Source organism: Spea bombifrons, chromosome 1 (genome assembly GCF_027358695.1).
Source record: "Spea bombifrons isolate aSpeBom1 chromosome 1, aSpeBom1.2.pri, whole genome shotgun sequence".
NCBI classification, from domain to species: domain Eukaryota; kingdom Metazoa; phylum Chordata; class Amphibia; order Anura; family Pelobatidae; genus Spea; species Spea bombifrons.
The window spans coordinates 137,076,638-137,093,474 of NC_071087.1; the positions used below are offsets into that span (position 1 = coordinate 137,076,638).

General features: G+C 37.2%; 1 protein-coding gene across 1 annotated transcript in view; it reads left to right on the forward strand.

The window, feature by feature from the left end:
- ST8SIA4 (ST8 alpha-N-acetyl-neuraminide alpha-2,8-sialyltransferase 4) overlaps positions 1-14,483 on the forward strand; it is a 63,866-nt gene extending 49,383 nt beyond the window's left edge. The window contains exon 5 of the mRNA XM_053474603.1: positions 12,820-14,483. Coding sequence (XP_053330578.1) covers positions 12,820-13,102 — 283 coding nt within the window. The 3' untranslated portion in view covers positions 13,103-14,483. The remainder of the gene's footprint in view (positions 1-12,819) is intronic.
- The last annotated feature ends 2,354 nt before the right edge of the window (positions 14,484-16,837 follow it).

The following is a 16,837-nucleotide window of genomic DNA, read 5'->3' on the forward strand; positions in this document are numbered from 1 at the left end:
GTATCAGATCATGAAATGCCACCATTTGTTAACAATAAGCCGTGCATGTAAATTGATGAAAAGGATGAATTAATTCAGCCATTTAATTTCATTCAGTGGTTAAGTTGCCCTTCTGTACATGTGTAGAAAGTGTTTTAACAAAGTTCAAAAGTTCATCCATCACCCTCAAAGAACTCCCTAAATGTATGAAATCCAGGATGGAGCTACATCGGTCATCTTCGACGGTCTTGTTTGCTCATAATGGTCATCTTTCCCAGTCTAGTTTGCACATGATGGATATTTATCACACATAACACATCAAATAATACTGTGTTTAACATTTAACTGGCAAAATATAAGGTTAAATAAAAATGTATCTGTTTAGTCATCCCTCCAAACTAAGCATACTTCTCCTCCTTTAGTAGACACATCATAACTTTAATACCTTGTATACAGGTAATGTACAGGTATGTGTCAAATTACTACTTTATGGGTAATCATTAAAATATCGATCAACATTACAACAATATAATCACTTTAATCGGTTACAAATACTCTGCATAAATTGTGTTTTGTTATAAACATATGGTACTCTTTTTTTTTTTTTTTTTACTCATGTGGGGAATAGGTACTTGCGTGGAGTGTTATAAGTCAAGAGGGATTCTGTAAGAACTCTCAGCTTAGAAAGGAATAGTTGGAATATGAATATTATGCTGTGTTTGAAGACTGGTGTAGAATTAATTCACTAAGAAGATCTGGAGTCTGTAGGTTGTAGCATATAGTTTCTGTGCAACAATGTTGTTTGTCCTCAAAAAAAGAGAATAAGGCAACCTAGCAATCTAGCAACCAAGAAACCTCACTGTAGAACTAGTTAAAGGGGAAGTGTCCTACTTTCCACAAGATGATGTCAGCAGGCTAAATAACGATCCAAGTCAAGTCTCAAAAACAGCAAATCCAATAAGCTGTTAAGTATCTTGCCTTCTGCCAACAGGCTCATTAGAGCAGATCCCAAAGCACTCTTCATATTTGTGACCTCATCCTTTTACAGTTTAACAACTATTTTACTGACCATCCGATTTTCTGTTCCTCTTTGGTTCTTTTTTATTTTAATCGATGCATTATTTACACGAGTGCAGACCAAGCGACGTTTACAATCCATTTATTTGCTCTTGCTTTCATCACTTCCTTCCCTCAGCACCACTTCCTCTTGTTATTTTGTTTTCTATGGTTCTTACACAAATTATATTTCCTTCCGGGCCATTCATCAATCATAAATACGTTTGTAGAGCATATGCACATGACACAGCGAATTCTTTCAACCAATAAAGTTATCTTCCTCCTTGTTGAAATTCACCCAGTAACAGAACACTTGCAGGTTTCCTGCATTTACTCTTGGAGGAAATAGCATGTTTGCTTATATTTTCGACTTGAGTTTGCCTGTGTTTATCAACTACACATATAACTTAAGATTCTTCACACAATGTGTCTGAAATATTTCTGGCATTTTCTGCTGACAAGTGAATGTATATTTAGTCCCTTGAGTAATATTAAAATTATAATACCCGAAAAGAATAAAACAAAATATGTTATTAACATTTTTTAGTATGAATGGGTGGTTCCCCTTCAAAATGCATGAACTGAGTAAAGAACAATGATATATATCATACATCAAAATTATGTTTAATACATAAAGTATAGAGGTTCAATCCTAAAGAGAATAGTTCTTCACAGCAAGGAAATGCAGTAGCTGGTGAGGTGGTGCTTGCAGATAATTTGATTGAATATATAGAAAGTTAACTAAAAAACATTAATCTAGAGTTGAACACAATTTAATTTGAAGTTGTAAGGAAAATTGCATCCCCACGGCAACTTCACCTGTTAGGGACCCTAAAGAACTGCCTGGGGCCCCACAATGGGACTCTGTGTCGTCCATTAACAGCACGCAAAACTCCTAGAATTAATGGCCATGGAGGTCAATGTCTGAGCAAAAGCAGACCTTATAGGATAAAGTTTCCTCCCCTGTCTAGAGAGGTAGGCAAGTGAGAGAGGATGTTGGAATATGTTTTGTAATAGTAATCAATGTTCCCTCTAATTTTTCTTAGGTGGTGGGCGCAGAAAATTTTTCTTGTACAAAAATTTTCCCAGAGCCAAAATTTTGTGCACACAATATGCTTCTGCAAATGTTACATTTAAATTGTTATTCTATATTTTTGATACAGCTCACTCATGGTTGATAACACTACATTATAGTGTGATTATATACTATAAGTTACACAACAGTATTACTTATTGTAATGTCAGCCTGTCTGACAGACAAGCCTCTCTCCTAATGTCCATTTTGCTCTGTCACACAGTACATATAAAGCGAAGTTGGTGGAGCTGAAAAAATTCACATTGTAAGGGGGTGGAGCTATATATTTCCACCCCTTTTGACTTCACTTCCATGGTCTGTTTTAAAGGTGAGATTCTCACTGCTTTAGTAAATTATGAGCGAATCACGAGCGGAGACTCCGGGCAGCATAAAGGATAAAATTATTGGGAGCAACTGTTGTGCTGTTGTACTGTTTGGCACCCGGGGCGGATCCTGTATGTGGCACCCCACACACACAGTTTAAAACTGCATAGCTTCTATCGTTAGGCAAATATTGACAGGGGTACAGCATAACTGTTATCATTATATACTAAGGCAAACATTGACGGTGGTACAGCATAACACCTATCACTATATACTGAGGCACACATTGACTGGGGTACAGCATAACACCTATCACTATATACTGAGGTAGGCATTGACGATGTTACAGCATAACTGCTATCATTATATACTGAGGCAAACATTGACGGGGGTGCAGCATAACTGTTATCATTATATACTGAGGCAAACATTGACAGTGGTACAGCATAACTGCTATCATTATATACTGAGGCAAACATTGACGGTGGTACAGCATAACTATCATACTGAGGCAAACATTGACAGTGGTACAGCATAACTGCTATCATTATATACTGAGACAAACATTGACGGTGGTACAGCATAACTATCATTTTATACTGAGGTACGCTCTGACGGTGGTACAGCATAACACATATCACTATATACTGAGGCACACATTGACGGTGGTACAGCATAACCCCTATCACTATATACTAAGCCAAACATTGATGTGGTGTAGGCCTACCACTTTAGTGCCTGGCTTAGTATAAAGTAAAGCTGCACCAAAATGAAAATTCTGGACCAAAATCGAAAATTCAGTATTCACTTCACTGAAAATGACCCCCCCACACACCTTTAAAAACAAACAAAAAAACCCACTTTTATTAAAAGTAAGTAACACACACCAAAATTAGACAAAAAAAACAATATTAACAATATATATATATATATATATATATATATATATATATATATATATATATGCAATCACACTCCTATCATGCCCAGGTTCAAGCATGTGCTGGTTGCCTGGGCATAATAGGAGTGTGATTGCTGTTACATAAACTACAGCATAACACCCATCACTCTCACACACCCTCACTGAATGTTTTCCTACCTTTCCTCTGTCACTGTCACTTTTCCTCCTCCTCTTTGTTCTTCCTCTTGGCTCTTTTTCTTCTATGTTCCGGTGCAGTGAGTGCGGAAGGCGGTGGGCGCGCGCATCCCAAGGGAACAGGATCGGAGGTCTGCATTAACAGACCTCCCGCTCCCTTGATTGACTTTAAGCCGGTTAGAGGGAGATCCTTGATCTCCTCAACCGACCCCTGCTCCTCTAGCGGCGGACATTACTGTCCGTCTCTGGAGGGGTGCCGGCGTGGTGGCACCCCCTGATGAGTGGCACCCGGGAAGGACCGCCCCCCACCGTGTTTACCTGATGTATACAATATCAGCTTGCGTGCACAGGTTAAAAGACAACTCTATAAGTTGTGAATAACATCACTTTAAAGGATATCTTCATGGAGTATTCCTATTTTTTTCATAAAACCTTCTTTCAATACTTGTCAACTGATTCAATCTCATCATTTGTGACTGGGTGATTTAGCTAGGATTTACAATTTAGATTAATGATAGCTATATTATTCTACTTCTCCAGTAAACTTTAGCTGTTGTAATTGAAGTAGTTGAGCATGTAAGTTAACGATATTTTTGCAATGAAGATCAATCACGATCCTTGACTTCCTTTTAGCTTTTCACAATAAATTATGCAGACTGTAAGACGAAAGAAAGAAGTGATTAAAGGATAGAAAAAGTGCTGAACTTGTTTCAGAATGCTTGCATTTAGGGAATCAAAGTCAATAAAGAATGCATATTTTAGAATAGATGTGTTTGTAGTCCTACAAGTGGGAATGGATATCATAACAAAGTTAAAAATTGATTTAGGATTTTACTATTAAGATGCTGAATGACCCTTTTCACTTCACTTGGTGTAAAAAAGGAAATGTACTTAATTTGTGTGCCTGACATCAAATTGAGTTTCATTTTGTGTTGAACTGTAATGCATATGACTACAAGAGTCAGTCTGGTGGGATAAGAGTGGACTATCTAGAAGTATTATATCAGGTAGTCACATAGACATGACTATAACAAAACCCCAAAAATATGACCTGGCTTCCAACCCCAAGCATTTGTCCCAACTCAGAAAAGTGCTAAATGAACAACACAGTTCACTGCACCCCTATGAAGAGTAGTTCATGCTATGAGCAGGACTGTTTTTAATGTAAGGCAAACACAAGGGGCCCGTAGCAGCTGTTCCTTGCAGCTACCATAGTCCTGAGGTGGCGGTCTGTGCCCATTTGACCCAGCACTTCCTTCATTCTTTCACACCACTGTTGGATATCCTGGAAACCAATGTCATATCCTGGTTCCCAGCAGCAGGGGGCACTCAAACCATGGATGACGAGTTAGTGGAGAGATCTTATTAATGTAGGCAAGGCATCCACTTAACCCATTAATAATAAACACCACAGACACATTATGCTAAATGCCACTAAAACTAAGGTACTAAAGACACATCCAAATACTATAAACTGATGTTTTAACTGTATGTTAAAGAAAAGCAGACTCCTTAATAGAAATCTTGATATTTATGAGTTATACAGTTCTTCAACAGCCTCCTAGTTCCCACAATGTAAACCTCTGATCTTCAAATACTGTTCTGATGTGGCTCCCTTTCAGAACAATCTCCTGCAGTGTGGTACTGGCATTAAAGTAAGCACATCTCTGCCTCCCATTAACCTTTAGTACTGTTCTCCTTGACAAATTCATTGTTGCAACACTGCAATGCACAACTTATTATACTTAATAGATGTTTAAAACACACACACTTACTTGACAATTCTCCCTTGTTATTTTGTTGGTATTATACAGTCTGTGTGTGACTATGACCCACTTTTTTCACTGATGATATTTTAACTTTACAGTCACTATACCTATGTATAATGTGATTCTTTGAAATCCTTTTCATGATGGTGCAATCTAGGTTAAAAAAAAGTGGACATTTAATCTTAAGTAATTTTAAGGCAATACCTCTGTGCAGACCTTTGTAGTCTTTTTTTAACACATTTTTATGTCTTGCCCTGGTGTTTTGCACTGATGAAGTAACCTCATGATATGGTAACTCTGGGGTTGCTGCCCTGGGTCAAACCTAGAAAAACAACCCATCCCCTCCATTAATACATAATTAGGAGGAATGGAAAATGACAGGTGTAGGTGTCCCCTAGGCACACAAAAATCAACAATAAAGTGTTTCACAAGTCTTTGGTTTTATCATAGGAAAATGGCTAAATGGAAGCTCAGAGCAATGTGTGGCTCCACATTGTGCACATACTAATCACAATCTTATTGATTAAATAGGAGGTGTGCCAAGCTAAAAATCACACCAACATAATCAATGGACAAATCACATGGAAATGCCCTTTACAATAGCATTACTTAATGGTAGGTGGGATTTCAGTTAACACATTTAACCATTTTCCTGTGATGAAGCCAGCAGCTTGCTAGTGAGTATGTTGGGCACTTTATCATTATGTTTTGGTCTTACCTTTTTGTGTTTCACCTCTAGTAGTATAGACGTTTTGATGAGGCTGGAAGATATCTTCATAGTGATAGTGGTCTGATAGAAAAATTATGTGCACTTTGCCTGAACCCGTTTTGGCTTTATTTCATTTTCAGTGAATACACATTATTAAGTTATCAAAAAATTCCACACTTAACCATCAGGGTACTTAATGCGTTTTTTTCTATGCCCTGTCTTTTACATATGATTTCGACAAGATGATAAAGTTTGTGTTTGCCAAATAAGCATACTATATTACAGGGCCTCCTGGGCCAGCCTTCCATGAAACAGATAATATATGGCAGATAATATTTGTATAATATGTCCAAAACTTCTAAAAACAGAATGTCCTGTATGTAAAATCCTTTTTTAGATTTGTTCCCCATGACATACTTGAAAATGAATACAAGCATTGGTGCTTGAACTGGGCTCCACCAGCACCCCAAAATATCACAAATATAGACTGTAAGGTCCATTGTCCATTCATTTTTGGACTGCAAATTTAATTTCCTGTCCTTTTGGTCGGATAAAATTTTGTGGGCTTCCTCCCAGGGTTGTACCTAGAACATTTGATAACTGGGGCGGATCTTATAATTGGCAGCCCTCACCCCCTACACTTTAAAATGTAAAAGCACCCACACTCTTACTCATGCTCCCTCACACGCACTTGCTCTTAACCACGCTCCTTCACACTCTCATTAATCTTTACTCTCTCTCTCAATGCCTGCCTACCTTCTAAGCCGACCGTTTCCGTTTCTCTGCCTCCTTTTCCACAGCTCCGCCTCTTCTCTTGCCTCTTCTTAGTCTTCTGTCTCCTTTCTTCGGCCACTTCTCCCTGGCATCAGCTCTATTAACCAGGCCTTTTGGAGCGCTTCTGCAAATGGGTAGAACCTCTGTGCAGACCCTCTCCCCTATTGGAGAAACATGGTAGAGTCTATCCCTGTGGTGCATGGCATGCCTCCACCCTTTTGTGGAAGTACAAGTCCAAGAGGCCAGAATATTGCAAATCACCATTTGCTGAAGCATTATGGGAGGCCAGGTTAACAGCGCTGATACCATGGAAAAGCAGACAAAGAAAGAAGGCAGAAGTACTAGAAGAGACAAGACAAGAAGCAGAGCTGCTGAAAACAAGACAGGGACACAGAAGTGGTCACTGGAGAAGGAGATATTGGTAGAGAGCGTGAGAGAATGTGTTTGAGAGTGTTAGAAAGCATGAGAAAGACTGTGAGTAAGAGTGAGTGAGTGAGTGAGAATGAAAAAAAATGCAAACGAAAGTTCAGAGAGTTTGTATTGTTGGGGGTCCTTCCTTATTTTCAGACATTTGTACGAATTAACAAAATTTGCATGAATCCACATGCACAAGTCTAATAACTTACTTGAGTTCTTCTTGCCTTTCTCATTTTCACTTATGATCTTTCAATATTTTACATGTTCCCCCTTATGGTTTATAGGAGTATTGGATGGAACTCAATGCTTCAATACGCTAACAAGCTCCAAATTGGAAAAATGTCTGTGCTTTGTGTTTCAGTCTTGGCAGACTCAATTGTATACAAAAGACTCCTGGTGCCTTCTGGTCTTTATCTCAGTAAGGCTGAGCAAAATGGTAATTTAAATCAGGATTACCCATAATGCTTTTCTTCCTCTTTCAAGTGTAAACTTTTGATAAGAAATTGAGCTGTGAGTGTATTTTACTGCCTACCAGCACCACTAATATCTACAAATATAGATGGCAATCAAATCAAACATTTCTTATTTATCCACTTATATATTGTTAGCTATTTCAAATACAGTAAAATTAAATTAGGTATTTAAATGTGTACCTGTTTTTATGCTTTTTCAGCAGCTTTATTCTATGTTCATCCTCTAAATGCTCTCCGCATAATTTTTTATGGTTCAGAAAATAAGGAACTCATGCCTGAAAAAACTGGAGCTGTGCTGTTTGAGAGAATTTCAGACACTGCTACAGACGTTTGGCCGACTTCAAAGAACTCTGTCCTACCGAGAATATAGCCTTATACACGTGCACACGTTGTTAGCTTACATAAGGTCCAAAGCAATTTTTTTCCAGCTGAGTATGCATTTTTAAAATTTTACTGTTTGCAAATAGCATAAGGTTTGCACGCATACAAAATTGGGTAGAAAATTATTATTTTTTTGTCAACAAAAAATATTACTAAGGAAAGTTGCCGTGTGTGCAATCACAAACCTCCCTGAAAACGAGATTCTGTATTCTGCTTTTATAAAACAATTGATTATGAACCCTCTTTTTATCTTCCTATAAATATGGTTTTCTTCTTATGTTATGTTTGTCAGACCACAAAATATTTCAAAAGAAATCACTTCTATTTCACCCACTCCACGAATAGGCTGTTTGAAATTGGCTGCAAGTCTTTTATTATTAAACAGAAAAATCACAATATTGCAGGTCTTGCAAACCACTTACACTGGCACGTCCTTAAGATGGAAGGCAATGTTCATTCGTATGAAGTCTGGATTTGTGCTAGCAGAGTGCCCACTTAATCCAGCAGACCATTGTCACTAACTAAGCACAATAGCACTGGAGAAAAAAATGTGGAATATATATATGTATATTTCATTTTCTTGTAGGATGGCTAGCAAAACATGTTTTTTCCCTAATATTTATTTTTAGCATAAATTTAAGTGTGACATTTTTATAGGACATTCCCTAAAGAGTATTCCATTGTAGATCTAACAACAGCTGTCATCCAATGAATTACTTTGGAATTACTGTCAATAGTTTAGAAACCCACCAAAAACATAATTTAGCATTATGCTAGAGATTATTCGGCTGTGCTTTGGCTTTTCATAGAAATTTCAATTTAATTTATTTAAAAAGCATCTTCTTGATTGCTCAGGCCAATAGCTGGTCAATACCCCTAACCAGTGGTGTATTTAGGTTTTGTGGTTCCCTTGGTCTGACTAAACTCGTGTTCAAATTCAGGCCACACCTTTTCCACTGTAAACTCCACCTCTTCCTCTTTTGGTCCTACCTCCTCTTTAGGCTCTAACTTTTCCTATTTGAGCTCCACCTTTTCCTTTCTGTATATCAAGCGTGGATACTGAGAACCTACGCTTTAATTTTGTGTACCATTTCAAGCGTTTTCTCTTTAATTAACAAACCATTTTCACCAGGATCAGTAATCCATGTCGACTATACTACAGTAGAAAGACCACAGATGCTCAAATTGGTTGAATTAGCACATGGTCAATCCGATATGTGAACATGATGTGCGTAACAGCAACTAGTGTAATTGTACATTCACACACATTTGTGCCATACAAACAGCTCACCAGTGCCATCTTTGTCCTGAAACCGCTCAACAGTGCCAACTTTGTCCCCAAACAGCTTAACATTGCCAGCTTTGTGTCCACACAGCTTAACAGTGCCATCTTTGTCCCCCAGTTTGTCTCTGACATCTTTGTCCCCAAACAGCTTTACAGTGCTATATTTGTTCCCAAACAACGTAACAGTGTCATCTTTGTCCCCAAACAGCTTCCCAGTGCTATATTTATCCACAGCTTGTCTCTGCCATCTTTGTCTCCAGGCAACTTAACAGTGCCAACCTTGTGCTAAGGTCTATAAACCCCCTACTTCTCTCTTCTTTTTAAAGGGACACTGCCACAATCTTATGCTTGAAGCACATGATAGTTTTGTTCCCTTTAAAGTATTTGTTTGGTCTCTCTTGCAAATGCACAGAGAAAATCTGCAGAATCCCCACTTCTATGCATTTCCCTCTTTAACTACCCCCAGCTCATAACTTTACAAGCTGAACACATCTCATGCCTGCTATACTCACTGTCAGACAGCACCAACACTAGTTTGCGCGAGAGCCCCAGGTAGCTAACAATACCCTGTGCCACAAGTGGTACAAAACAGGGTGAATGAGTATTTATCTATTTATGAGTATTATACTAGTAACAAAGTACTTTAATATGCATTCTTTATTTGTGGTCTCTTACATGCAGTAACATTTGGTATAATTTGTAATCCTCCTTTTTTGAAATTATAACTAAATGCAGCATTAGAAGCCTCATTGCTAATACTGTTGAATTCCGAAACCCTTCCCAGAAGCAGTTCCTTTGTTCATGTAATATTGTGTCTCATAATCTGTGCCAGGAACACTTAATAGCTATGTGATACAAAGCAGGCAATGATAGGTTGTTGCCATAGTAACTGAAAATCATCTAAAAAAGATTTTGCCTTACGATAAAACCTTCAGAGGAAATAATAAAATAATAGATCTGCTAAGGTTTATTTGCTTAGCATACTAAATAACTAAATTACTATATTGTATTTTTTTTTTGGGGGGGACACCATAATAATCATGGTTTTGTAGGTTAATGTAGATAGGACTAACAAGCTCTATCTTTAGAAATACATGGACTCACAAAAACAGTTGTTTTTAATTGTTTACTATGAAATTGATTATTGAATTTGTTTGCATTTTTTCCTGTGGATTAAATGTTTTACATTCCTCTTACTAAATGGAAACCATGATGACAAATCAGTAAAATAAATATGTGTCAAATAGAATACAAGACCAGTTCTCCCAGCAGTGTGTGTTTTCAGTATGTGCTCTTGTAATCACACTTGGATGAATAATTTCAAATTCAGCAGCTACATGGTATGCTCTATGGGCATAGCTTCAGGTTTGACCTGGAGTCTCCAAGGAAAGTCCTGCTTCCCTGTCTCTCCAGGTCAGTGCAGGCACCCATTCCCTGCTCACTTCTGGGTACTTCCCAGCTACTTTTCTGGTGGTGCCAGTTACTTCCCACTAAAGGCTGTCTGGTGTTAGTGCTGCCCCTGTGTGCAGCTAGCCTACCCTGGAAAGTTCCCAGTCATGTGTTAGATGGGTACTTATATATATATATTGTGATGCCACGTAACATAATCTTTGCCATCATGATTGAAGCAGTGTAAACTACCACCGTGATTCTGAATCATGTACAGGTCCTGTGGAGTATGTAGTAGCTGTAATGCAGAACTCTGGGTAACAGCAGCTGTGTGCGATAGTTGGCTAAACATCACTGGGCTCTTGGCATCAGCAGCTATGGGATTTATCTTTATAACCTTCACACAAAATTTAATAAACAATCTATGTATATTGTGCAGAAATCCAAACAGTTCTGCATTTCTTGTTTATAGTGTTATATAATAAAAGTTACATATTAAACATTTGTGTACTGCAGTGAACACTGTCGCAATATAAATGGAAATTAAAGGTAAACTCCAGCCATGATATTTGTTTTAGTCCATATAATAGCCCAGTGTAAGCTTTAAATTAATATTTTTGCATGCTCTCTAAAAATCCGCTCTCTTTCCCTGCCCTCCAGCTATTTACCTTGCAGGAAATGCATTCTAGCGAACGTATCTTCTGGTCAGCATTTTGCATGCCCAGGATACTCACCACCAGTGGCACGCACAAGAGTTCCAATGAGTTTAACAAGACCCCCTGCTCACATGTGAAGAAAGCACTTCTATTCACTTAATTACAGTGGGAGTACTTTCCTTCTAGTGACTGGATGCTTCAAGCTGTCAAAGCTCCTGTCCCTTTAACACCTAATTACAAATTGTATTAAAAGCAGATGGATTTCCACTTGTTAAGACAGCTCCTTATTAAACACAAAAAGAGAGGTTGGAATGCAGCACTCAGCAGTGAAATGGTGCACGAGCCAGGGTACCACCAAGTCCCTCAATAAATCCAAAATAAAGAAGCCTGTGTGAAATAAACTCACCTTATTATTTGAAGTGCTGAGCCTCTGCTTCTTTATTTTAGCTCCTTATTAAAGTGACCGTCGTATCTCTAAAGAACACAGGAGTAAAGAAGTAAATATATGGGTTCACATTTTTAAAAATTAAATGTACCCCCTCTTTTTTACATCTCTTAAGTGACTACACATACAAAATAATTTTATAAATTACATTATAAAATTTCAGGTGTCCAAACCATATTTTGGGGGTCTGGCTAGAGGTGGGGAGTGTCAGGGCCGGGACCAGGGTGCCCACCTACCTTACCTAAAGAGCCATCTTGCAGCACTCAGCATTGTGATATAGACATGTGGCTGGAAAGGAGGATTGTGTTTTTACCAGACAGCAGGACAGTGCCCAAAAGTTGGGATGGTCCCACAGAAAATAGGATGGTTGGGAGGTATGCAAGGGTCATGGCATTAAGGCTGGCTACCAGGCTGCCCACCTACCTTACTCAGAGCCATTTTGCGGCACTCGGATTCAGAGCATTGGAATGTAGCCATGTGGCATCTGCAATGGAAGTTTTACAACTCATTTGGGGTGGTTGGGGAGAACAGCAGGGCTCTCCAACCGGCCCATGATCCCCACTGCCTGCAAAAGCCAGGCAGTGGGATTGCTCGGTAGAACAGCAGGACAGTGCCCAAAAGTCAAGATAGACCCACAGAAGATGGGATGGTTGCGAGGTATGCGAGGGTCACTGCAGTTGAGATGTGATGATTGTTACTGATATGATAACACAACCTATGCTGTAGGAAATGTGATATAATGTTGACCTCCAAACTAAAGCATGTATACTTCTGTTATAGGAACTTGAAGACGTTTTATATGAATACATATTTGAGTTATATCATAGATTCCATATTGGATGGGTTTCATTTTTTATTTAGTTCCCCTAATATATCTTTGTATTATGTAAAAGTACATTTTTTCTGAAACTTTTGTGTGCTGTTTATCGTAATTGTTGTACAATAAACATTTGATAAAGGTTAACGTTATCTTTTTTGTTCTTTTTTTTAGGTATTGGTTAACTAACAAAGTACAAATAAAGAGACCAAGCACTGGCCTTCTCATGTATACATTAGCAACCAGATTTTGTGATGAAATTCATCTATATGGATTCTGGCCCTTCCCCAAGGATGTTAATGGAAATCATGTTAAATATCATTATTATGACGAGCTGAAGTATAAGTATTTTTCCAGTGCCGGTCCACACAGGATGCCACTGGAATTCAAGACTTTGAATTTATTACATAACAAAGGGGCACTTAAACTCACAACTGGAAATTGTGTACAGCAATAAAACACACTGAAACTTGGTGGCTAAGGAGAATAAATCATGTTTCCTGGGATACATCGTCACTGGACTTTTTACAGGACAACTTTGTTAGAAGCCTAAGCTTTCGAAAAGTGCTTAAAGCTGAGTTACTGTTGCTCATTGATATGTTAATTGCAAGGTGCTATAAGTTGAGTTAAAATGCCAGGATTTTGAAGCAAGTGCCACTTTCGTCGATAGTAAGCCTGAATGTTTAACTAGTGTTTACAAGACCTAAAAAATGCAGTCACAATGAACCGAAAGAATGAACTTGAATCGATATCCAGAGTTTGCAGCAGAATGAGAAATCGGGATTGCTGAAATGGATAGATTTTCTGCAAAGTCTCATGAGAATACGGTAACTAGTTTACAATCAAATTTGATAATCTGTATTAATTTAACGGTTTCTTGCTAATGATTTTGATTGCTCTTGTATCATAGATTTGTAAGAATTTTTGGTTTTGTAAGCTAGGATTTGCAAATGAATGTAGTACATCGGAAAAGGAAATGATATCAATTTGATATAACTATGAAACAAGATTGCCTGCCATGGCGTTGGACTCAACCTTATTAGATCATCCTGGTTAACCATTTAAGTGCCAGTATTGATTCCAGACTTAGATCATGTATAATGATCAGGCATCAAACAATTATATGTTGAAAAATCACAATGCTTTCAAAAACAGCAATTTTAAGCCATGGTAAACTTTTCAGTGCATACTGGACCCTGGAACAACCATGTTGCTACCAAGAAGACAAGAGAAAAGACACTTATACCTTTAATATTATTTAAGAAGCTTTGGTTTATAAATTATGGGTGCCCTTACTTTTGGTACCAAAGATTTTAATGATTTTGTATAAATTTGTGAGGTTTTTGTTCTTTTTGTTTTTATATATAAAACAAGAAAACAAATGTGCATTTATTACTGCAAAGCTATGCTGCTGGTAACATCTTACAGTATTATTTTTTATTGTTTTTTTTTCCCCACTGAAATTCTTCATGCTTTAATTTTATAACACGTGATGTAGATTATTTTCACTCAAGTTGAGTGTTTACATTATTTTGTGTCTACTGATTTTTCTCGTCTTGTTTTAGTTTTAGCCAGTCTTGTAGTTTACGTAAATAATGGTGATATTTCTGAAAAACAAGAAATGGAAGCTAAAGAATAAAAATGTGGCATTGCTTTTTTTCTGAGATCCGCACTTTCCTAGAGCAGTTGCATTTAATACAGTATTATAGGCAGTGCCATTTTAAATGTCTTTGAAACTTGATCTAAGAAAGCAGTTTTGAAACAAGCAATGTTTAAATTAACTGCACTTTAGGAAATTTAATTAGTTTTACATAAAAAATAGAGGTTTGGTTATTCCACTTAAATTAAAAAGAAAACACAGCTAGGGTGATAATAGCCAGGATTTTGGGGTGGTCTCCATTAATTAAAGAAAACAGATTTACAAAAAAGATTTCTATGGAGAATCAGTTATTTAGTGTGAATTTCATTATGTAATGATGTAATAGTGATATTTCCATCTATCTTTGAAAGATTTTTGTTTTGTGTTTTAGAAAATGTTATGTTTGCTTACATTGTTGATGTTTTTATGGGTACACATTTGTTCTATGTTTATAATGTAGCTGAATAAACAAGAAGTATTACCTTGTAAGAAACTGATGTAACACACAAGTTTTAAACTAAGTACAAAACTAAGTATATTCCATTGACTGGGCATCACACATCATCATTATTATTATTATTATTATTATTATTATTATCATTTATTTATATAGCGCCAACAATTTATGCAGCGCTTCTTACAATACATATATTCAAGGGGTATGATAAGAATAGAATTGACATACTAAGACAAACCGATACCGATACATTCGCAAGCTTACAATCTTGAGGGAATGGGGTGAGGACAACAATAAAGGACAGAGAAAGGGTGAGAGGTAGTGTGGTGGTTGTATCAGTGACAGGGAAGTCCTAGCAGCTAAGATGGTACGGCTTCTCTGAAGAAGTGGATTTTGAGATTTTTCTTGAATGTTGGGAGGGTGAATGCTGAAGGTTCGGTGGAAGTAGATTCCAAAGATGTGAGGCAGCCCGAGTGAAGTCTTATAGACGGGAAAAGTAAGAGGTGATTAGTAAGAAGAGCGTTAGCCCATGGAAAGAATGTAAAGATCGAGTAGGAGAGTATTTGTTTATGAGTGCGGAAATGTATGGAGGAGCAGTGTTATGGAGGGCCTTATATGTTAGTCCCAGGATTTAAAATTTTATTCTAAAAGTAATAGGGAGCCAGTGGAGGATTTCACAGAGTAGGGAAGCAGAAGAGGAGCCCCATGCAAGGAAGATAAGCCTAGCAGCAGCATTTAGGAAAGACTGCAGAGGAAAGAGTGGAGACAGTGGAATGCCAAACAGAAGAGTATTGCGGTTTTCAACATATACATCTTACTTCCCTTTTATAACTTATCTCATGGAAACATAGCAATTGAGAACAGATAAGATCCAATTGGCCCATCAAGTCTGCTCATTATTTCTACTGCAAAGACTCAAACCTCTTTTCTCTTGTCTTATATATTAAGGATACCAATACGCTGACTCCATGCCTATGCCATATTGAATCTCAATAACAGACTCAGACTTACATCATATTACTATTACACTTGTCCCATGTGCTTTTTATGTACATCTTACTGCACTATTAATACAGACATGGCCTGCAAAACATAATATGTCAGCTTTACATGATGAATACAATGCTACATAGCATTTATGTTAGGTTAAAAAAACAGCACCACGTTTTTTCAATGTAATGTAAGGACTACCTGTATATAACACATTTTGTGGCCATGAGGATGCGACATAGTCAGTAGAATAAATGTTTTAGGAAAACATTAGGTTCATCAGTAGTCAGAGCAGGGAAATACCTGCTTTTACTGAAAACTGTATGGGACATCAGCTACAAAAATTCAAAGTAATACTTCTTGCTTGATTGCGAATTTAAAAATAAACAGCCTTGATTTCAATGTTTTATGCCTTTTCTTCTATGACATTTGCACATTATTTCCATGTTAGAAGCACTGTATATGTAGGAAAAAGCACAATTGTTTGTATATCGCAATAAGGAACCACTGTCACTGCAGCTGGTGTGGACAAATCCCACCATGCTCTGGGTGCTAGAGGCTACCTGTTGCTGTTTGTATATGAAATGCAGTTTACTGAGTGGTATTCCTGGTCGATAATTATTGTATGATTAATATTTTGTAGGCATTTGAAATAAACAGTGTTTCATCAAAGATCAATGTAAATACATATCCTTTTTATGTACACATTTTGTTGTTTTATTATTTAATCATTTGTATGATTCTAAAATGTTATTAAAATGTTTTCTTTTGTATTTAAATCCTCTCATATTGTATCCACAATGCACTTAATCTAGAGTGGGGAAAAACCAATTTCTAGTTTAAATTTGTATTTTATTGTGTGATACCTTAACTTGATTAATTTAATTCAAAGATCATTTTCATGTCCTTGATACCAAAGCATGTTAAGTGATGCCATACAAGGATGATGCTACTATGTATTTAGACAATTTGGGGTTATGAGCAATTTCATTTGCTCTCATGACAAATTACATTTAACAGTGTATATAATCAAAATCTGGTTTTATTGTAAATGTCACTTATTATATATCATTAATCAATCCATGGCCCACTCGGTTGAAACACAT